Source organism: Pelodiscus sinensis, chromosome 6, assembly GCF_049634645.1.
Source record: "Pelodiscus sinensis isolate JC-2024 chromosome 6, ASM4963464v1, whole genome shotgun sequence".
NCBI classification, from domain to species: domain Eukaryota; kingdom Metazoa; phylum Chordata; order Testudines; family Trionychidae; genus Pelodiscus; species Pelodiscus sinensis.
The window spans coordinates 499,655-522,036 of NC_134716.1; the positions used below are offsets into that span (position 1 = coordinate 499,655).

General features: G+C 62.3%; 1 protein-coding gene across 2 annotated transcripts in view; it reads right to left on the bottom strand.

The window, feature by feature from the left end:
* Positions 1-18,904, bottom strand: part of SHB (SH2 domain containing adaptor protein B) — a 34,538-nt gene extending 15,634 nt beyond the window's left edge. The window contains exons 1-2 of one of the 2 annotated variants that reach the window (XM_075931227.1): positions 18,287-18,904; positions 4,101-4,218 (exon numbers count right to left, since the gene is read on the bottom strand). In XM_075931227.1, the coding sequence (XP_075787342.1) occupies positions 4,101-4,218; positions 18,287-18,664 (496 nt within the window). In that variant the 5' untranslated portion in view covers positions 18,665-18,904. The remainder of the gene's footprint in view (positions 1-4,100; positions 4,219-18,286) is intronic. The other variant, XM_075931226.1, reaches the window with a different exon arrangement.
* Positions 18,905-22,382: the final 3,478 nt, after the last annotated feature.

Sequence of the window (22,382 nt, forward strand, 5' to 3'; positions counted from 1 at the left end):
GACCGAGAGCGCCGACACCTGTGCCACTCGACCCGTTCCACCGGCGTTACTGCCACCACTCCACACGGGCGCTGAGAGCGCCGGCACAGAAGGAACACGCATACCCGGTGGGGCCTTGGGGGGGGGGAACGCATGTACACCCCCCACTGGGGCCTTGGGGGGGGGGGGAACGCATGTACACCCCCCACTGGGGCCTTGGGGGGGGGGAACGCATACACCCCCACTGGGGCCTTTAGGGGGTGCACACAAATACCCAGGGGGGCCTTTGGGGAGGGAGGGAGGGAGATGCACACATACCCGAACAGGGGCTAGGGGGGAGAGAACAAGTGGCCAGGTGCCCTAACCTGTGGCCCGGCTAGCGAATGGGGAACACACAAGGGCCGCCTGACAGCAAGGTACAGCCAACAGAGCACCGGGAGCCAACGAGCTGCTCCAGAGGCCAAATCTGCAACTCCGAAGCACCGAGGCAGCTGCGCTCCTCTGGGCCCTGGCACAGCACAGCACAGCACAAAGCCCAGCGCGAGGCATGGGAGCTGGGGACAGAGCGCGCTCTCAGCCAAAGGGATCCCAGAATAAAACAAGCTTCCAGAGAGACCAAGGCACACTGGCTGCCACTCACAAGCCCTGCAGAGCCGGCCTGCTCAGAGAGCGCACGGTGACACGGGGTCCTGCGTATCACTGAAACGTACCGTGTAACCAGGTCACTGTTCGACAGGGCTGCCCTCCTGCTAGAACCCAGCCAGCCCAGCCCTGGGACAAGGCAGCCCCTAACGCTCAACACACGCAAATACAATTGCAAGACAAACCCTACAAACCTACCCACAGCAGAACCGTTTCCTGTGGTAAGGGAGAGAAGTGAGAGACTCACCACTTGCCTGTAGCTCTGGATTTTACACTATTGCTCCTGGTCTTACACGGAGGAGGCTTTGACACTGGGATCATGGGCCGTAGCAACGCCCTCTTGGCTGGTTACAGTCTTTGTCTGGTCCAAACAGGGCTACCCAGTCACTAGTGAGGCTCTCGCACAAGTGTTCACGTGGCACTGTTGTAGTTGTGCATGCAGACTGGGGTTTGCCTGCATGCTTCAAACGCCACTCCCGAGGACGTGCCTCCGTGCCCATCCTGGATCTTGTCTGATAATTCAAACATCCATGTTTATTTTCATCACCATGAGTCAGATGCCACCAGCTGAAGGTGGGTTTTCTTTTTCCATGACTCGGGTTCTGTAGTTCCTGCATCGGAGTGTTGAAAGCTGCGCCACAGCCCGTCCCTCTCAGATGCTGGAAGGCACTTAACCCTTGGGCTGAGCGCGTGGGGGTCTTCACAAATCTCACACTGGCACCTGCTTTGTGTACTGTCAAATCTGCAGCGAGTGCGCTCTGAAAACGAACCTGCGCTGAGATACCATCGGAGACTGCGATGGCACGAAGTGTATGGCAGAACTAGCGTAAAGCAGAGATGGATACTTGCAATTCTCCCCCCCCCCCTCCAAGTTCAATCACCCATTTTAGTAATGCTGCTTTTTTAAATGAGTGCCATCAGCATGGAAGCACGTCCTCTGGAACAGTGGCTAATGCATTAAGGGGCATATGAATATTTAGCACATCTAGCCGAAATATCTTGCAAGACGGGCAGCAAAAGTCCCACATGAACACCTATTCTCCCTTTCAGGTGACATTGTACATAAGAAGCAGGCAGCATTATCTCTCATAAATTGTTTGTCCTACCAATTGTCTGAACAAGAAGTAGGACTGAGAGGACTTATAGGCTCTGAAGATTCGGATTGTTTTGTTGAATGAGGTTATGTAACCAAAAAACAAACAAACAAAAAAACCCCAACAAACTACACTTGTAAGTTGCCCTTTCAAGACAAAAATTATACTATAGTACACGTAAAAGATGAATTAAAAATACTCTCTCATTTTCACAGTGCACATACTTTATTCAAATATAAAAGTGAGTAGTGTCACAGTTTGTATTCTATGTTGTAACTGAAATGAATAGATTTGGAAATGTAGAAAGAGATCCAAAAATATTTAATGAATTCAATTGGTATTCTAGTATTCTATTATCAGTGCAATTAATCAATCACAATTAGTTGAGTTAATCACACGAGTTAACAGCGATTAATCAACAGCCCTGGTGTATATGCTGAGACCCCCAAACATTCCTGGTGGAAATGCCTGCATGAGACACTGCTGTCTCGTCCAGGCAGCACACAGCCGCTTTGGCACGCATCGCTGAAACGAGAGGGAGGGAGCAATGAACACACATTAACCAGCAGACTGATCAGCTGTGGCTTGACAAATCTGCTCCGACTCAACAGCTGTGTCAGATTCTAGCATGCCCTGACCCAAATTGCTCGGCTGTCCGAACGCCACACAGACCCATCCGTTTCCTGCCACCGGGCCCCGCACTGGCGCACCCTTTCCAGTGCCACTCGATCGGCTCGTCTGCAGCTCGCCAGCTGCTTTCCCAACCGCCCGGGAGCCAGCTTGTGGGACTCCAAACGCCCCCAGGCACAAGTCCCTGAGCAGTAAAGCGCCTGGCTGCTGCGTACGGCTCACAAAGCAGGGGGACAGACGCTCTCGGCAGGCGTGAGACGCCTCGGAGCAGCTAACATTCCTTGGCAGCTATCCGCTGTCCCCAGCGTCCACGCCCAAACCTGAGGACAGACACTGGCCTGGCCCGGGGGGCTGCTGGGACGGATTCGGCTACGCAAAGCACAGCCTGGTGACTCGGCGAAGGCTGCTCCAGCCCCTCTCCCATGGGAGGGCGAGACGGGCACCTGCTTGGAACCTGCACCCAGCCCAGGCTAGGTGTGAACCAGGGAGAGGCGCAGGCCGGCTGACGGGCCTGAGCATTCGAAAGGGCCAGGCACCAACCCCAACGCCTCTACCGCAGCAACAGCCCGACCCCTCAAATCGCTGTGGAGCCCCGAGGTCTTGCTCGGAGCTGGGCCCTCCCCTCCCCGTCTAGGGGCCCGGCTCAGTGCGGGGGGGGGAGCTTTCTGGGTCACATCACCCATCCCGAGCTGCTTCCTGCTCCATTTGGTGCTCGCCAGCCTCGGGTGCTCGCACCAGCCGCCAGGGGGGCACGGTCCCTGCAGACTTTGCTCCCCGCTCTGAGCTGTGGAAGCGGGAGGGCAATTCCTGCCTGTGGCCGTGGCCTGAAGGCGGGCGCTTGTTCCACGTTCTCCCCGCCCCGCAGCCGCCTCTCCCTTAGCGAGCGCTAGGGGAGACCTTCTACTCGCCCCCACTGCTGGGGTGTCCCTCTCCAGAACGCCAGTGGGGCCGCTGCCCCCCACCTGCGGCCGGCCCCCCCCAAGCCAGCACGGGACGGGGCAGGAGCCCTTCTGGGCGGAAGGGGTCTGGTTTCAGAGTGGCTGGCGATGCTCCGCCTGCTGCCCATCCCCAGACCCAGCTGCAGCCTGCTGCGTCGTGACCCCGCCCCCCGGCTCGCCCGGAGACTCGCCCGTGCTGCGGCTGGAGCCACGCCAGCAGCTGCTACTGCAGGGATTCCCAGCCACGTAGGCATCAGCTTATCCGAATCTCACGGGACATGCCCCCGCCAGCGCCGGCCCCATGCGGAATTTGCGCTCCTGGACCTCAAGGCGCATCGGTCCCACCAGGGCAAGGCGCCGATTCACAGCAGGGCAGCCAGACCAGGCACAGGAGGGCTGCACTGTTTAGCCAGCGACACGCTGCCCGCCAGAGCCCGGTCCCCCCGTGGCCATCGCTGGCCCTTGCCCCACGTTAACGCTTACCCGATTCAAGGGGGTGGCCCCCGCCACGGACAGTGGCTGCTCTGCTCTGCCGTGGGTCCCTCTGCCCTCACCGGCCTCCCGGGACGCGCCCCCGTTACGAGTGAGGCTTCCTGGTCAGCACCCCACGGCCTGTGAATGTGCTGTTGCAAGCGGGTCCCAGACCGCCCCCCGCACTGGCCTGCCCGGACGAGGGGGTCACGGCTTCGGCCGCACGGCCTGAGCTCCCCGCGAGCGCCGGCCTGCACCCTTGCGCCGCGCGGCCGAAACACAGGCCCGTGTGCGCGGGGCTCAGCGACACCCCCCCGGCACCACTCTCCCCGCGCCCGGCTCTTACCACTCATGATGCGCTGGGCTTCGTAGGGCTCCATGTAGCCGGCGCTCTCCCCCTTCCCGGCCTGGCACCGCTCGCTCTTGGCGTCAAAGGGGTCCGAGTAGTCATCTGCCACCAGCACCTGCAGCGAGACCATTTCCATTGGAGCAGGCGGCTGGGTAACCCGACGCGCCAGGCAAATGCAGGGCAGCCCCCACGGCAGCAAGGCCCGGCAGGGACCCCCCAGCAAAGCACTCGGGGGCCCGGCAGTGTGGGACCCCCCCCCCCCGGCAAAGCACTCGGGGGCCCGGCAGGGACCCCCCAGCAAAGCACTCGGGGGCCCGGCAGCGACCCCCCCCCGGCAAAGCACTCGGGGGCCCGGCAGGGACCCCCCCCCCCCGGCAAAGCACTCGGGGGCCCGGCAGTGTGGGACCCCCCCCCCCGGAAAAGCACTTGGGGGCCCGGCAGGGACCCCCCCCCCGGAAAAGCACTCGGGGGCCCGGCAGTGTGGGACACCCCCCCCCGGCAAAGCACTCGGGGGCCCGGCAGCGTGGGACCCCCCCCCCCCCGGCAAAGCACTCGGGGGCCCGGCAGGGACCCCCCCCGGAAAAGCACTCGGGGGCCCGGCAGCGTGGACCCCCCCCCCGGCAAAGCACTCGGGGGCCCGGCAGTGTGGACCCCCCCCCGGCAAAGCACTCGGGGGCCCGGCAGCGTGGACCCCCCCCCGGCAAAGCACTCGGGGGCCCGGCAGCGTGGACCCCCCCCCGGCAAAGCACTCGGGGGCCCGGCAGTGTGGACCCCCCCCCAGCAAAGCACTGACCCCGTAGCACAGCCCAACCCATGCGCAGGAGCTGCCTTTGGTGGGGGCGGGGGCTGCTCCTCCGGTTTCCAGAAGCAAGACACACAAGTGGACCTGTGGCCGTCCTGGAGCACCACACGATTCCTCTCCTTTGCACGGCCAACAGGAGAGCAGCGCTGTGCCACCAGCCGGCCCACGCGCCGGAACCAGGCCTGCCGCCTCTCAGCTTCCACCAGCTGCAAAACGGCTCCTTCCCCCCACACGCCTGCACCCCCCACTTCACCGAGACCCCTCCTCCAGCAGCGGTCCAGGCACCGCTGAGACGAGCACAGCAGGGATGCGAATGGGCACCAGTTACACCATCAGCCAACCCGGCCAGGCGGGCAGAGAGCTGCTCCAGCCCTGCGTGGCTAGCGCCGGGGGCTGGGAGTCGGGAGCTGACGGAGCCAGCCCCAGTGCAGGGACCAGGAGCCCCACAGACTGGGGCTGGAGTGGTGGGATCCTGCTCAGTTAACCCATGACACGTTAGGGTCACAAGTAACCGGTGAGCAGATCAACCGGGATTTCCGTAGGGAAACACGTACAAATCTCTCCCCTGGGGAGCACCACCTGGGCGAGCTTCGGAGAGTCTCCCGGGTATTCCCAGCTGTAAAGACACCGACTCTCCCATCAGCGGTATGAAATCAAGGGGAGCCTGAAGCCGGGTTTCTATTTTGGACAGTGCAGTCGAGGAGCAGGTCGATCTCTGCCGCGTGACGCAGCCAGCCTGCCCCGGGCCGCTGGCCTTCCACGATGCTCGTTTTGGTTTGTTTTCACCGGCATCCGCTGAGCTGAGCTGGCAGCAGACTCTCGCATGGCTTGTTTCTGGCACAGCCGGAGAGTCCCAACCAAACTTCCGCAGCTGTTTCCAGCCAGGGCTGCCGAGGCGAGTTCCAGCCGCAGGCTCACACCCCAAGGCAAGCGCAGCAGTGGGCGGATCCCGCGCTGCACACAGGCCTGCAGGTACCCTGATGTGGAAGCAGGAGGCCCGATGACCCAGGGCGCACCCGCCGAGTCTGCAGCCAGACGAGCAGGGACTAGCAGCAGGGCTGAAGGGTTCAACGCACGGGGCAGGCAGCGGCGCCTGCAGCAAGCTCAGCAGGAAGGGCCCAGTCCGGCGGGGGCTTGTGGGTTCCTGTCCCCCGGCAGGGCAGCAGTGGCAGCGAGGGAACCGGGCGCTGCGAGTCTGGAATGGCCAGCGGGTGGCCTGTCTCGCAGGCAGCTGCCAACAGATGGCTGGTGGGAAGGCAGGCTGCTGTCCACGTTGACATCGACCCGACTCTCGTTTTTAATTGGCTTCTGTCAACGTGCTGAGGCCGGCCAGCGCCAATGGGGATCTCGTCAAAAGCCGCTAAAAGCAAGCGGACAGACGGCCGGCAGAGCGGAACCTGGCCCGGTGCTGCTGAAAGTACTCCAGGCTGGCTGCAACACTCCCGGTACAACGGTGCACAAGGCAGCAGTCAGTGACCACAGGAATCCTACAGCTTGGCTTTCTGAGGTACAGCACCCAGTGAAACCAGGGACAACGCCCCCATTCGGTTCCAGGGGGGCAGACGTTCAAGTGGACAGAAAACCAAGAGGACGAAATGCGTCCCAATTTGGAAAGCAAGTCTCAAATTGCAGGTCTGCCCGGCGGAGCTGCACTGCCATGGAAATCCATCACCGCTGGGAGAAGGTTTCTCACAGCCCCTTACAGCCCTTTACCACATGATACAATCTCAGATGAATTCTTCTAGGAATCCTTAGCAAGCTGGGCTGGGCTAAAATTATCCCCCTTTTCTGAAAGCCACGAGATCTGAAAGTATCAATTTGTCTCGCTAACGTTCCACCCAGGGAAGAGCACAAACCACTCAGCCCGTCAGCGTGCGTGACTGCTTCGCTTCGCAACGGGCAATGCACAAGGGGGCATAAAGCAGCACCCCAGCCGGTTTCCAGCGGCTCTCCCAACACCGCGATGCGTTGCCTTTTTCTGAGCCCAGAACCCCGCAGGAGTTTCCCATCACCAGTGCTGTCTCCTTGCACCCAGGTCCATGCCGGCGGCCGAATAACGCCACACGCAACACCAGCTCCCACCCCAGCCACGGACGCACGCACGGCAGTGCAGCACGAGGGGGCTGCTGAGGGAGCGGGCTGCATGCGAGCCTCGCTTGCAGCCAAGCTGGGGGAGTGAAAAGCAACGAGGGGTTTTCTTCTCTCCAAAGCGGGGCCCCGGAGAGCAGAGCCCCACAGATCCCGGCCTGGCACGGACACGCCTGGGGAAGCGGTCCTGCTGATGGCTCTACCCGCCTGGCCACCCCTCAGGCAGCAGCCGAGAAGTTACTGCTGTTCCGTGCACTGGGAACTCCGACAGGGGTTTCCACCGGAACCCATGCTGCCTGGAAGCAGAGCCCGCTTTCCCAGCTCAAGAGAGTCTCCTATGGCCACCGAGACCCTGAAAACACCACTTCCTCCTTCGGGAGGCCAGGCGAGCCGCCGGCTGGGCCCCAGCCCCAGAAGTGAGGGACAGCCAACCGCACGGCACGAGGAACAGGTTCCCTCCCTGCGGCTCCCAGCCTGGGTCCTGTTTCCTAGGGTGCGGAGGGGCCCATGCACCCACTCCACACGCTCTGCCTTGGCGCAGGGAGCCGTGATGGAATAGCCGATCAACATTCATTACTAGCAGCCGGCGGATCCCCACGGGTTATTACCGACCATGCTTCGTCACGCTATCCGCCCTTCCGGCAGGCTACGCCAACACAGGGCTTTGCCTTCAGTCGTTCACACTGAGCGTTTTCCCACTAGCTCCCCTTCCCAGGAAACCTCCCCGGACGTGTAGTTACTCACTTGCAATAGGCTCTTTCAGGAACCTACCAACAAGATCGGTTACTCTTGGCTACACAGAACAGCACATGGCAAAACCCACAGAATACAATGTTTAACAAAGTGAAAACACCCCGACAGTCAGCCAGGTGAGCAGATCATGACTGTGTGTCCCCCCTTCACAGTCATTTCAATTGTCAAATGAGAACTCAAACGCTCAAAGAACTTGCACAAGGAATGACTCTTTGTTACTACAGAGCTAACCAAATCTGGGGGTATGTCTACACTACCCTCCTAGTTCGAACTACCTACTCCGTGCCGCGTGTAGCCGCGCTGCATGGGGTTCGAACGAGCAGGGATTTAAAAATGGCGGCACCTGGCTTATGCAAATGAAGCCCGGGAAATTCAAATCCTGGGCTTCATTTGCAAGTGCAGTATGCCTACATTACCCCGCTAGTTCGAACTAGGAGGGTAGTGTAGACATACCCAGGGTAACTCCAGAAAACATCCACAGAACTGCAGCGTTACAAACACCAGGGTTACCCCCTCACATGGGCCTGCAAATAGACTCCAGCAGCAGAGACCCAAACCGGCGAACGCTGGACAGCGTGGCACTGTGGGCAACCTCTACTAAGACACGGGGAACGCGTACAGAGGCCAAGAACCTACCTGCTTCTGGGCTGCTTTCATTTACACTAAGCTGGTTAAAGCAGCATCTCTCTTCCGCACAGCGACATTCCAAAGCCGCATCGGCAACGAGGGATCCCGAGGCACCTCGGAGACACGCGCCTCCGAAATCTGTCTCCACGGGCCACGGGACTCCTCACTGTTCGGCAGATGTGGACACAGCTGCCCCCGGGACGTTTCCAGTCGATGGGGAGTTGCAAACGTTTTAAAGAAGAACGGTTTTCACATTCCGAGCAGAGAGAGGCACAAGCGCCCACCCAGACTCCCAAGCCTGAAAGGAGCCCCCGAGGCTGCAGTGGAGTTGCCCTGCGTTTGCAATCCAGAGCAGCAGCCCACCCCGCTCTACTGGAGATGAAACGTGCTCCTAGTCCAGGCCACAGCAGAGGTGAGTTCCCATGGGCCGGCCCACCGGAAACGGGTGGGAATCGGGACTGGGCCCCAGTGCGCTGCAGTGCGCTTTAGGTTTCCCTCCCACCCCCCAAGCGTCTCTCGGCAGCGCGTTCTGGGGCTCTGGGCCGTTAACACACCATTTAGTGTCATCGGGCCAAGAGCCCAGCCCCAATTTCAGACGCAGCCAACGGCCAGGGCCGAGGCATCGGGCTGCCGAGAAAAGAGAACACAGAACTGCAGCCGGGGAGCCCAGGGACAGCGGAGAGACACAAGATCAATCTGCGCTATTTCCTCGTCCCTTGGAGACCGGCATTTATTCATTCCCCTTTGCGCCACTGAAACCGGCTGGGCACAGAAGAAAGAGGTTAATGAAGAGGTATCACAAGGCGGCGAGGCCGGGCACCGCTGGGCGTGGGCACCGCTGGGCGTGGGCACCGCTGGGCGTGGGCACCGCTGGGCGTGGGCACCGCTGGGCGTGGGCCCGGGAGACACCAGGCCGCCTCTGCCTCTGCCAAGTCGGGCCGCTGGCTCAGTTCTAGGAACTTACGGCCCCCCGCAGCCAGATCAAGCACAGCGGCTGCCACACAGGCCTGCGGGGAGGAGCGAGTGCCTTCGCCCGCGCCGGGCCCAGCCAGCCCGACACACAGCGCCCGCGGTGCTGCTCCAGTGTCCCCCCCAGCACAGGTGGCAGGCCCACTTCCCAGAGGCCTGCATTCTCCTGCAGCTGCTGGCACAGCCCAGACAAGGGCCCCCCCACCCAGCCCTTCTGCGGCCCACGCTGCCAGCCGGAGCAGCTCCTGGGAGGGGCGACGCTCCTTCTGGCCTAGGTCCGGCTTGGGGCAGTGACACTGGCTCGCAGCGCGAGCAGGGGCTGACCCCACCACGGTCCCCGCCCGTCACTCGGGCCCTGCCCTGCCGGGACACAGCCAGGCCACGTACCTCCTCCCCGGAGAACCACGCGGCAGCTCCCAGGCCCTGGGCTGCTTGCCTCTGGAGACACCCTCGGACAGACCCGGCCCCCACAGTCACAGGGGGCACGTCACTGCACTGGCTCGGCCTCAGCCGCTCAGAGCGGAGCTGTGCCGGCCCGGGGAGAGGCCCCTAAGTCTCCAAGCTGGCTCCTTCCCGAGGCGCCGCCCAGCGACACTGGCCACGGACACAGCGGCCATCACCTCCCGGGCGGGGCGCCACAGCAGCCGGACAGGAGCAGTCTCCAGGGCCCGGGGCCGGGAAGTCCCAAGAGGGCTCAGCCCTTCGCACGGGCCCCACGCTCAGGCCCCCCCCCCCCCCGCTCCTTCCTTTCCTAGTGGTTCTGCATGGACCAGCCTGTCACGTTACTGGATTGTGAGGGGAGCAGCCAGGTCACTGCTGCACCCATGGGGGGTGTTCGCCCCAAAAGTGGTACAAAGGGGCTGTGTGAGGGGTCAAACAAAAGCTCCTTTCTACTGGTTCTGTATCTGCGCTTCACAGATCTGTGTAATGTCTGGGTGTGGAGTGAGGAATATGGACTCTGTACGGAGACTGGAAGTCTCTCTGCATGTGGCTGAGCGATGGGCTCAGCCTATGGACGTGCTAATGAGCAAGGCTCCAGGGACAAGAGGTCTCTTAAGTACCCGAGACCCACCTGGGAAGGAATCTAGGTGCCTGGTCAGAGACCATGTGACTGTCTCCAGCTTGGAAGAAGCCAGGGGGATATAAATAGGCCTTGTGGCCGACTCCATCTTGGTGCTCAGCTCAGCTCTTCATCCCAGATGCGGCCTCGCAGGGATCAACGAGCTGTGAAGACCTGTGGACCCATCCTGGCATAGGATGTGCACCAAGGACTTTTAAGCCAGCAGCTGTAACATCTCTGCTAGAGCCTGCATCGAGGACTGGGAGATTCGGTGCATGTAACGTGTGATACTTTAACAACCTCACTCTCAGGCTTTTCTTTCTTGTGGCAATAAACCTTTAGATGTTAGATGCTAAAGGATTGGCTCAGACTGGTTTGTGGGTAAGATCCAGGGGGTAAATTGGCCGGGATCTGTGGCTGGTTTCTTGGGACCGGACAGAACCTGTTCGGGGTAGGTGGGATTGGGTTCTAAGACACCCCCCACACGCACGCCTGTGTTAGGCCCGGGGCTGTTTGGGGCACGGATATTGCTGGGGTGCTGGAGGGGTTTTGTTCGTGAGGCTTCAGGCAGGCAGCTGAAGTGCTCTGCGGGGCTGGTTGGTGGCCTAGTTGGGAAGGTCTCCAGTCTGGGGGCTGTAAGGAGCCCTGCGTTTGAGCAATTTGCCCTGAGCGGACGCCCTCAGCTGTGCCCAGACCCAGCCCGGCCCGTCACAGCCGTCAGGGTAGACCTGAGTCCAAGTCCCTGCTCCGCCACACACTTCCCACGTCACCCCAGGCAAGTCACATGGCTTCTCTGTGCCTGAGATCCCAGCTGTCCAATGGAGCCACTGGCCCAGCTTGCCCCCGGGGTGCTGTGGGGAGAGCTGGCCAAGCCCTGCGACACAGCAGCGATGGGGGGGGGAGGGGGGTATTGGACCCAGACGGACCCAATCCTGCCGCAGAGCCGGGCCGGCCTTGGCCAGCCTTGGAACCTCTCCGCTAAGATACTCGCGGGTCCCAGCCTCTGCCTTGGGTCCTTCCCTCACCGCCACCGACAAGGGGCCGCCCCGGCTGAGCCGCCCGGCCAGACCTGTAAAGCCTTTTGCTCCGGCGGCCCTGGGGAGAAGGGGTCCCAAGGCCCGAGGGCTCCGCTCACTGGCTCTCTGCGGCCCGAGGACTCCCCACCCCCTCCCCAGCACGTCGTGCACAGCTGCGGCAAGGCCCCGCCGAGGAGGAGAAGGGTTTGAACCACTGGCCAAGTGACTGGTCCTTAGCGGCCGGCTTGGCTCCCGCAGCGACTCCCTCCTGCGCAGCGCGGCCGGGAACGGGGACAGGAGCACAGGGGTGCAGGCAAACAGTCACCCCCCTCCTCCGGCCTTTGTCCTGTAGCCGTGGAGACGGGCCAGGTAACAGGCGCACGCGCTCGGAGGGGGCGCACGGCTCCCCAGCGCGCTCCCACCCTGCCTCGTCCTCGGCCAGGAGACTGCTGCAGCTCACCAGAGCGCCCTTCCCTGCCCACAAGCATTGCACCTGGGGCCCCAGGGAGAGCGGGCGAGGCAGGCTCTGGGCAGCACCGTGCGCTCAGTCCCGCCACACGAGATCCCAGTGTGTCCCGGCACTTCCCGCAGGGGCACGCGGCTGCCTCCTCTGCCCCCCACAACATCCCGTATCGACTCGCGCCCCTCGTCGCGTCCCTGGCGGGTCACACTCCCACGCTGGTGGCGACGGGGCACAGGCAGGGCCAACACAGCCACAGCAAGTGGCTAACGGCGTGCCCGGGCAATGCCAGGCTGCCACCAAAGGCAATGCGGTGGCCAAAGCAAACCGTGTCTGAAAGCAGCGGTGGCCTCGCAGCTGGCAGGGGGCAGCTCCCAAGCCAGTTTTGCACCCGAACCCGAGAGACAGGGGAGTCCTGGGTTTCCCGCTACAGATCTTCCAAAGAGCCCCCGGGGGCTCTCACTGGCCATTTCAAAAGAAATCAAGCTGAAAATCCACCAAACCCATTTCAAGCCCTGGGCCCAGCTCCTGTCTGTTCCAACCCAGATCTGATGGGCTCGTCCAAAAGCTGCCGTCAGCAAGGCCCCTGCCGGGGAGGCGAAACCACTGGTGACAGCCCTGGTCATTACCGAATTCCTTCTTCAGCCTGCGGCAGCGGGAAGCAGAGAGAAGACACAAACGCCTGCCGAGGACAAGGCCAAGCTGGTTTTCTGCCAAGCCTGCTTAGGGCATGAAATACACGCTGTGCGCTGAGCACGGACTGCTGGAACCGAGAGCGGGCGGCCCGCCTCGCCCTGAGCACAGCGCAGCTCACGCAGCCACGCGGCCCACTGCGCCCACGAGGCTTAGACCGTCCTCCACCCAGAAACACGCAGGGAGCCTGGGGCAGATCTGTCCCAACCCCCCCCAGCCGCAAACGTTTTCCCTGCCTCCTCGGCCGGGGAATGCAGAACGTCATCAGGCTCTGCCCACGAGTGCTGTTGCTCAGGCCACGGCACACGGCCACGAGCGCAGCACGCCGGCCAACGGAACGGCCTGAGCTGCGGCCGCGCCCCCAAACGGCGCTGCAGGGAGCAGCACTTGTTCTCGGCCGTCAGAATCCGCTCCGCAGCCCATTGCCGCCCGATCCACAGCCACCGCCGCGCTGCGCCAGCACGCTGTGAGCAAACGCACTGGGGAGATGGGACGCGAACGGGGCTGTACAGGCAGGGCAGCAGGTACCGGGTACGACAGCACGCTCAGCTGGCCACCGGCTGGCTCCTTGGGCTGGAGGAGCAAGAGCTAATTCCTCGCCCTTCCTTGCGCCAACTCCCTGGCAAGGAACGGGGCGCGCAGCTGCCCATTAGCGGGACAGTCAGCGGCCCTGGGAGACCAGAGGCCAGCCTTCCGGGGGCCAGGCCTCTGCTCAGCCACGCCGGGGTCCCCGGGCGCAGAGGGGGCAGCTGTAGGGCCTGGACACAGGGTGGGCGGCGGGCGAGCTCCAGGCTGTGGAACGGTTACATCCCAGCGCGGGGGGGCACCAGCACGGACCCCGGAGACCGACCCAGCAGGTGGTTCTGAGCACCAGGCATCTCGGCACCTTCAGAGGCCCCTGCCGCCCCCGGGCTGCGAGGGACTTGCCCGCGCCTGGAGCGTGGCCCTGGGACCGCTGCCTGCCGCCTAGGGGAGACGCAGGCTGGCCCCCTTCCTGCAGCAGCTGGCATCACAGGCATCACTCATGCCCGCCCCTTGGCAGAGAATCAAAGGGCCGTGGGCAGCTTCTCCCCAGGACGGAGCCAGGCGCCCGCCCCCCCGCCCTGACAAAGCCCTGCCTCTCCGGGCCAAGCATCTGACACCAGCTCCTCCGCGTCTCGCCCCCGCACGGCACGGCGTTCAGTCGCCCGCCCACAGCCCCCCGTCCGAACTGGGGACGTGTCTCCTCGGGGTAGCGAGCTGCTGGGCCTGCCCTGCCCCGGCATAATCACACCTGCGTGTGCCCATGTGCTCCTGCGCGGCTGCAGCTGGACCCGGAGAAGAGCTCACAGCGCCCGCCAGCGATTGGTCCTGAGAACCGGACTGCCCCTTGGCCCAGCAATCTTACCGCTCTCCCGCCTCTCGGTGCGCCCACAGCACTCCATCACCAGGCACGCTAGAGGCATCTTGGGCGGTTCACCTGCTTAAGCGCAATGAGGCCGCAATGCAGATTTCTACTCTCCACAGCAGAGGAACAGGAAATACGGTCACAGAAATCCTCGTTCAGAAACATCAGCGGGGACGTTACCTTGGTATCGCTCCTCTACGGCCCAAGGAGCAGACAGGGCAGCCCCACGTGGCGTGGAACTCCGGACCGTGTCCTGGTCAGAACTAAACCGTCCTGCGCGCGAGCCAGTGGGGACTGCGGGCTGCTTCCAACCACCCCGGAGCCAGGCCGGTTTGCGGCATGCTGGCGGGACGCAGACCAGAGCGAGATCCCTTCCGCAACCCACGGGGGGGGGGGGGGGGGGAGATCTGTCTGTGGTGCCAACCGCAGGCGCCGGGCTCTCGCACTCCGATCCAGAGCCTGCCCCGGTGCCCGCGCACCTCTCCAGTGTTTCTGCGCTGCCCCGGATATTTCCTGGGCCATCAGGTACTCCTCTTTGGCAGTAAGCCCTGCGCCTGCCCTGGGTCACCGCGTTCGGCAGCGCACACAGGCCACGGGGCAGGACGTTCCGGTTGTGAACCGAGCGCCGTGATTCACACACAGGCTGCAGCCGAGACGCTCTTGGGGAGGCCACCCACTCCGACCTTTCCAGGAAGGTGAGCTCTTTCGGCTCGCTCCGAGATGCTTAGTAACAGCTTCCGTTCGGCTGCATTAAACCAAAGCCCCGCCTGGGGCAGGCAGGCATGCTGGGGCCCCTGGCCCGTGCATGGCACCTTCACTGCGGACGGGGGTGCCGGGAGGAGCTGCTGTAGCATTCCCCCCGTTGTGCACCTGAGCGTACTAAGTGCGTGGCAGAGATGGAGCAGGTCCAGTGATCCCTGTAAGCTGGGCACTTGCGTGGCCACTCAGGAGAGTCAAATGCCGCCCGGCTGATCGGCAAAGCACCCACAGCTAGCTTTTTGTTTCTATTGGTGGTGCACATTCACACAACTCAGTGCACATAACAAAAATTATTCCGCACTTGGTGTGGAAAATCCACACAAGGATGGAAAAGCCTGGAGTGCCCTAGGATGGAAGTGTTATGGCAAAAAAGCCACATAAATACACCAAGCACTTTGGCCCTGCTTCATCCTGAACCCCACGGAACTGACAGGATGTGGGAGTCTTCCAGCCCCACAGTTAGGGGCCTCACCACATGAGGCTCTGTACCCAGGAGCAGCCCCCCATTGCAGCCTGCCGCAGGCAGAGGGGAGGGGCGCTAGGAGCAGGAGCCAGCAGGGCTGTAAGGAGAGGCAGCTCCTGTCCCAAAGAGCTGACAATCTACACAGACCAAACAGAGCAGGAGAGAATAGCGGCCCAGAGAACTGAACTGACTTGCCCACAAGAGATCAGTGTCAGGACTGGGGAAAGAACGTAGGTCCCCCGCCACCCATGCACCAGCGCCTTGCCCACTGACTAGGCCACAGTGTCACCCATGGGGCCCAGAATCGACTGGAGCCTTTGGACACTGACATGTAACCGTGACCCAAGTCCACCCATACGAACGAGAACCCTGGGCTGAACTTTTGGTTCTAAAAGGATTTCATAGAAAGAGGGATTCCCCGTCCTCTGGGCCAACTTCCCAGGTCCTTCCGCTACTTGGCTGGGTAATGGAAAAGCCAGAGAGGTCTCGTTTCCACAACAGGGAGGGAGGAAACAAATAATTCAGTCGGAAAGTTACGTTGCTTCTCTTTGTTCTACAGCTGAGAAAGTCAGTGTTCCGGAAATTAACGCCTCCTACGAAAGTGAACAGAAATATCATCTGATGGCACCAAACAGGAAAGCTCCATTGTTTGGGCTGAGTAGTCAGGCTAGAACTGGATTTCTTGGAATACTGGGAAGTCAGTTCTGATCTCAAACTCCTCTTATGCGGACTATCGCCTGGGTGCTTTATACAGATATATACTGACTCAGTACATGCTCAGAGTACGAGAAAGTCTGACAACTCATATCTGGCACGTTTTTTTTTTTCCTGTGAGACCAAGTACATTAGCGTTTCTGACTGAGATGAGCCATCGCAGCAGGAAACAAGACTGACTCTAGCTACGGCAAAACCAGACCAGTAGATGTGCCTTTCATACGACAGCCATGCTCTAGTTCAAGTTTTATTTTTCAATATGCCAAGCGGAATTTGTGTTTGGTCTCACACACTTACACAAATCAAAAAGCGATAGCTGAGATCAGGGAAGAGTGCATCCGACAATCTAGTCACTGTTAGCATTATCCTACTTTAAGAGCCTTCAACTGCTGAGCCAAACTATTTTTAAACAATGACTGTTGGAGTTTGGTTTTGTTTAAGGGCACATGTAGCCTCAGAACAAGAACACAACTGAAAAGAGCAGTTCCTGGGAGTTGTTCCAATCTAATGGGTAAATGCTGTACATGTTTTACAACAGGCTGCACACTTAGAAGCTGCATTTAAATAAAAAAAAATGCTCCGGTAGGGCTTTAAATGGAGTAAAATGACTTTGCTTGTGACAGCCATGTGATTTTTAGACGTTCATGCCCAATGAGCAGCTACTGATTGTGCATGCCTTACTAGGCAGGTACTGTCTGACTATACATGCCCCCGAGGAGGGGGTGCCTGGGGCATGCCACGTTCCAGCACACATCTCAAGCCACGCGGCCTGCAGAGAAGGGAAACGAGTATTTTAACTGTAACTCGCTCCCTCTGAAAAAGGAAGGTTTCCAGTCAGCCACTCCATGCGACCGACTGACAACACAACCCTCAGCTTTGAGTTCTCCTCTGATTTCAGCCTGACAACTTGATGTATTTGGAATTAGGTTTGGGCAAAATACATTCATTTACACCGTCATGGAAACGTGCGACTATTCAATTCAACTGTGCTACACGCCTAAACAGGCGCACGCTTACCCAATTTAAATTGATACTACCCAGCACATATTTGAGTTGAATGTAACAGTCGGTTCATGTATCACCCCGGTAGCTGCCAGTCTACACTGGATGGAGACCTAGTCACTCCTGTGCCAAGGGAAAACCAGGCAAGAAAAGTGGGGCTACTGGCTCCACTTGCCAAGGATTAATATTACTTGCCTTTGCAAAGGCTGCCCCCCAAAAAACATCGGGTTTCTCCAGGGATGGGCTAGTGCTCGCAGGGCTCGGCACACGCCAGGAGACACGCTGCAGAACTATTTACAGGGGAGCCTCCAGCCCGGAAGTCTGGTTCAGCACCGGGCCTTCCCTTGCAACAGCTCTGGCGCAATCAAGGGGACTTTACTCAACAGTAATCTCGGCTTCACCTTTGCCACGGACCTTCCTCCCCTCCCACCCATTCAAGCACATTTCTAGGGTGCTCATCATCACAGGATCAGTGTGGATTTGCATTGCAACAGCGGTGACTAAAGCGGCACTTCCCTGAAGCGCCTGACAGCCAGGGCAGACGTGCGGCGCTAACTAACCTCCCGCACCTGACCGGGCCTTCCAATGGCCAGTGGAGAACTCCACCACAGCCACCAGCAAAGGGGCCCGGCGGGCGTTCCAAACACGCCTTTACAAGCCAACGCAGGGCGCTCCCCACTGCTGGCCTGGCTCAAACACAGCCTCTGTACATCTGGCCCCCTCCTGCCTGCCTGCCCCCCCATACCCCCAGAGGCGCGGAAGGAAGCGGCTGATGTGGCCAGCTGTCCAACCCGGTGGGACGCGCCTGAACCTTACATGAGAAAGTTATTTCCCCCGAGCATCTTCAGGAAAACGCAAGTGACCGAAACCCGAAATCCGCTTCTGGCAGACGCCTCACTCTCCAGAGGGGGAAAAACTCCCCAGCTGGATGGAAGCTCTGGCAAAGTAGGTCACAGCAGAACCGGGGAAGAGCTTCCCTCCCGCTCTGCCGGTCGATGCCTGGGTGACAGAACATCACAGGCGGCAGCAGAGCCGAGGGCGATGCCCCTCCGTGTGGATACCTGCAGCTCAGCGCGTCCCTGCACCCGCAGCGCCTCGCCCGCAGGTCCTGTCTACCCCAGGGCCTAGCCCCTGGGCCTCCTGCTGCAATGCTGAGATTCACCCCCCCCCCCTACACACCTGGGCACCGCTCCTCGCTGCCTGCCCCCGCCCAGGACGGAGCTTCTGCGATGCGCTCGGGAAAGGGGCGAGTCACCATCTGCCCGGCTCACGGAGATGCCAGCGCGGCCCCCGCTTTGCCCCCAGCTCCCTCGGCAGCCCGGCGAGGCGGAGCCGGTGTCACTCCGGCGCCACGCCCCGGCCCCCGAAAGCCAGCAAGCGGCGCGCTCACCTTGTCCGGCCGGCCGGGCGCGCTGCTCTCGGGCGGCGGCTCCGGGCCCCACGGGGCGCCGCTGTCGATCTTGATGAGGCGGTGCTGGGGCGAGCGGTGGCGGGCGGCGCTCGGGCTGCGGGGCGGCTCCTCGGGCCGGCACAGGGCGCGCAGCTTGCGCAGGGACGAGCCGGGCCCGCTGTAGGGGTCCTCGAAGTCGCGCTCCTTTTGCGCGCGGTAGGCGCGCAGCAGCTCGGCCGGGTCGTCGCGCAGGTGGCGGGGCGCGGCCCGCAGCTCGGCCCCGGGGCGCCGCTCCCGGTAGTCGGGGCGCGGCGGCTGCGGGGGGCTCTTGGCCTTGTTGTTGCCCAGGCTGAAGTACTTGGTCAGCCACTTGGCCATGGCGCGGGGCGCAGCGCTCAGGGGCCCCGCCCGGCCATGGGCCCCGCGCCCCTGCCCCGCGCAACTTCCCGCGGGCTCCGGCTCGGCTCGGCGCTGCCCGGCTCGGCTCGGCGCCGCCCGCCCGCCCGGCCTGACCTCAGCACGCACCGGAGAGGCGGGACGCGGCTGCTCCAGCCCTGCCTATCCCGGGCCGGGGGAGGGGCCGGCCCAGGTGCCGGGGAGGCGGGCAGCGCTCCGTGCCCGGCGCCGCCCCCCGTGCAGCTCCGCCTGCGCGCCCCCCGCAGCACGTGTCCCGGCCCCGGCTCTGCCCGGCGGCGCAGGGGGCTCGCGGCTTGGCCCGGGTGCAGCGCTCTCTGCAGGGCCTCCCTGCTGCTCTGGTTTGAAGTGTCTCTCCTGGGCCCGGCCTCTGCGGCCCTGGGGAGCTTCCTCCCGGGCCTGCCAGGGGCAGCGCAGGGACTGACTCGCTTCTCTGCCCGACCTGTGCTCCGGCGCCCCCGGGATCCGCTGTTGCTGCCAGTGCCCCCGACTCTGAACCAGACCCACCCGGCGCCCTGGAAGGCTGCCAGCAGAGCACGCCCACAGCGCCCCGCTGGCTGCAGGGGGTTGGAAACGACCCCTCCAGTCTTGCAGGCCGTTGTAGGAGAGGCCGCCTCTGGGCCGACAAGGCCGGTCCCGTGGGGGGCTCTGCCTGCCGGAGCGCTACCTCGAGCCGGGAGCCAGTGCCGAGCGTGGGGCGTGGTGGCTGGTGGCCTGGGGTGCCAAGCAGGCAGCACATTGCGTTGGGTGGCAGCTGACGTGTTCTCAGGGCCCGAGGACCCTGGCAGTACCTGGGACGGGATGTGTGAACCACAGCGGGGCCTGCAGGAGGGGTGCAGCCCCCTCGCTGGCAGCTGGAGCGGGAAGGGTTGGCCGCAGAGGAGCCCGAAAGGTCCCCGTGGTTTCTAGGAGGAGAGGCCCTTGCTAGGGAACCTTGTGGTTGTATAGCCAGGAGGCCGGTTCTTCGTGCCGGTCTACCAGCAGGTGTACACACACCACTGCTGTAGCACTGCCCGGGGGGTGGCGGGGGGACGACAGCCTACACTACAGGGACTCTTGGTGTGCTCTCACAGGCAGGACCCGAGGAGTTTGTGGTGCTTTCATTCACCTCTGCAGGTTAGAGGCATCAACACCCTCCCTTCCAGCCTGGCTTGAGCGTGGTCCCAGGGCGCACCTGTGGCTCTGTTAGGAAGGGGTCTCCCAAGAACCAGGGAAGAGCAGACTCGAAGCCTGCTGGCAGCGCAGAGAAACGTGGCCTGGCTTTCGGCCACACCTTCTCCGGAGCGCCCTGCGAGGACGTGGGCGGAAAGGTGTCGTGTTTTGGTACGGTTGTTCGCTGGCTCGACCTGAACCCTGGTTTCCGTGGCAGAGACCTAATAAGAACACAGCCTCACCCTTGTGGCCACAGGGTTCAATTAGAATTCCTTCCCAAGACGACTTCCTCTGGCTGTCTCCGTCGCCCACAATCTCGGCTGAAGGAAGTGGAATGCTCGCCTTTCTGGTTTGAGCAGCTGCGGCATGTCACAGCCATCCGGGAGTCTGCTCTCAGCCAGAGCCAGATCACGTTTCGGCGCGCGCTGTCTCGCGGCTCTGGGGAGTGGGGCCCAGTGGAGCAGCCCCTGGGTCTGTGTCGTCCGGGAGCCTGTCTCCGGAATGGCCAGGGCTTTACAGGAAGGTGCAAAGCTCCCAGCAGCTATGGGAGAGCCTCCCTCCAGGGAGACGCTCCTCCTCACACACCCCCGCAGCAGAGGGTTGTTTATGCCCTGGATCAGGAGCGTTTCGCCTTGGCTCCCTCCAGTCTGTTCCTCCTCAGAGCTGCCCCGCTGTCAGCCTTCCACCTCCACACTGGCCTCGCGCCAGCTGGGGGAAGCAGGCCGGCCCCTCCCTGAAGCCTGGCCCAGCTGCTCCCAGTGGCAGCCAGCATGGGGGGCCCCTACATGTTATGCCCACGGGCCTGGGAGAGGAGTGACGGGAGAATGTCGGTGACTTGGCAGCCCTGATCCCGCCAGCCATCGCAGCTGGCAGCATGGGGGGTTTTCAGAGACTCCTTTACTCCACAACTCCAGTCATTTCAAGGGGCGGTGCTTTGGCTGTAACGAGGGGGAGGCGGGGAGGGAAGGTTGGGGGGGTTGTACAGCCCTGGGAGAGAATCCTCGATGCTTCTGCCTGCTGGATGCAACGGGGCAGAAATAATGATTCTCTGAAAAATAAGTTGTGAAATGGTGAGCAGCCTTCTCCTGTAAGGCCAGGCCTGAGGAGCGAGGTCTCAGCCCTCAGTCATCCCAGGACAGGACCGGCGACTCGCTACAGCGGAGCTCAGACGTGCCGCACATTGTATCTGCACCGAGGACTGCCAGTAGCTGGCGGATGAAGTGTCCCACAAACTCGGCTACTGGCTGGGCTGTGCTGACTAAGAGGATGCCAAGCAATTATCTCATTCCATTTCATTAAGTAGCAAAGTTACAGAGCAACTCCTGGTGAGGCTGTGGGGCCCGGCTCCCTCCCCCGGGGCTGGCGTGCTGCATGAAGCCGAGCCAGAGGACAGGGAGCAGGTGGAATGCCGTGGGGCGGTGTTGTGGGCTGACAGGCAGGCTGCCATGTCCAGACCTGGAGCTGGTCTCTTGCATCAGATGGGCTGGGCGGATAGTCCAGGTGGGGCCCTTGGCCTTGGCTGTCAGCTGTGCACGTGCAGAGCTGCTGCAGACAATGTGCTGCCCTTGCTGATGTCCTTCCCTAGGAGCGAGCGGCTCCTGCCAGGCAGCTCAGGAGGAGGAGGATGGTGCCATGTTTTCCGTCATTTCCTGCCCCCGGGCGTCCCCTCACTTGCGACCTCGGGTGGCTGAGGGTCGGTGCTCTGGCTTCGGCGTGAGACGCCGGGTTCTTGCAAGCCGTGCGAGCCCCTGAGCACTGGGGGGGGGGTCCCACAGCCACGCGTCCGCTCCGCTCACTGCACCTTCTGCAGAAAGGCCCGTTCCGCACCCTGCTCTGTCCCCGGGGAAGGGGCACAGCTATCCGCACTCCTCGCGCATCGGCCACCTCCCCGCCTCTCGGAGGCCCTGGCCTGGCCCGCGGGGAATGAAGGCAAGGGAAGGCGTTGCCTGCCTGGACAGTGCTGCGCCCCACGTCAGCCCTCTCCCGCCTGCCTGCAGCAAGGCGTGCTTGGCCCAGGGCTGGGGCTGGCAGCATGGCCCAGGTTTCCCGGGGCTCCGGGGCAGGGCAGGCTGGGGCCACACAGCTGCCCAGAGTTCCAGGGCCGGGAAGGGGCAAGAGCCGGTGGCTCCGGTGCAGGGTAGGTGGGTGCTAGTGAACACGGAAGGGGCAGGGCTGGGGTTTGACTCTGCGGGCCAGCTGCTCACCCACCGCCCACGGGCGCCCTGCTGGACACAGCGCAGCTCCGCCTGCACCAGGCAGTGCCAGGCTGGGCCGTGGAGTTAGAGCGGCCTCCTCTTCCTGCAGCCTTGGCCCTCAGCCCGGTGGGGTCTGGCTGCCCTTCACGTGACACAGACGCCTTGGCTGAGCCGAGGGCTTCTCCTGAGAAGTTACTGCTGGTCGCGAGCCCCCCGGCGCTGGGCCAGTCCCCATGGCCTTTCCTTTGCACGTTACTGCCGCCTGCTTTCCCGCCCTTCTTAGCCCCTCCGGAGAGCTCCTGCGAGTCCTCCCGTCCTCCTGCTTACAACCAGCC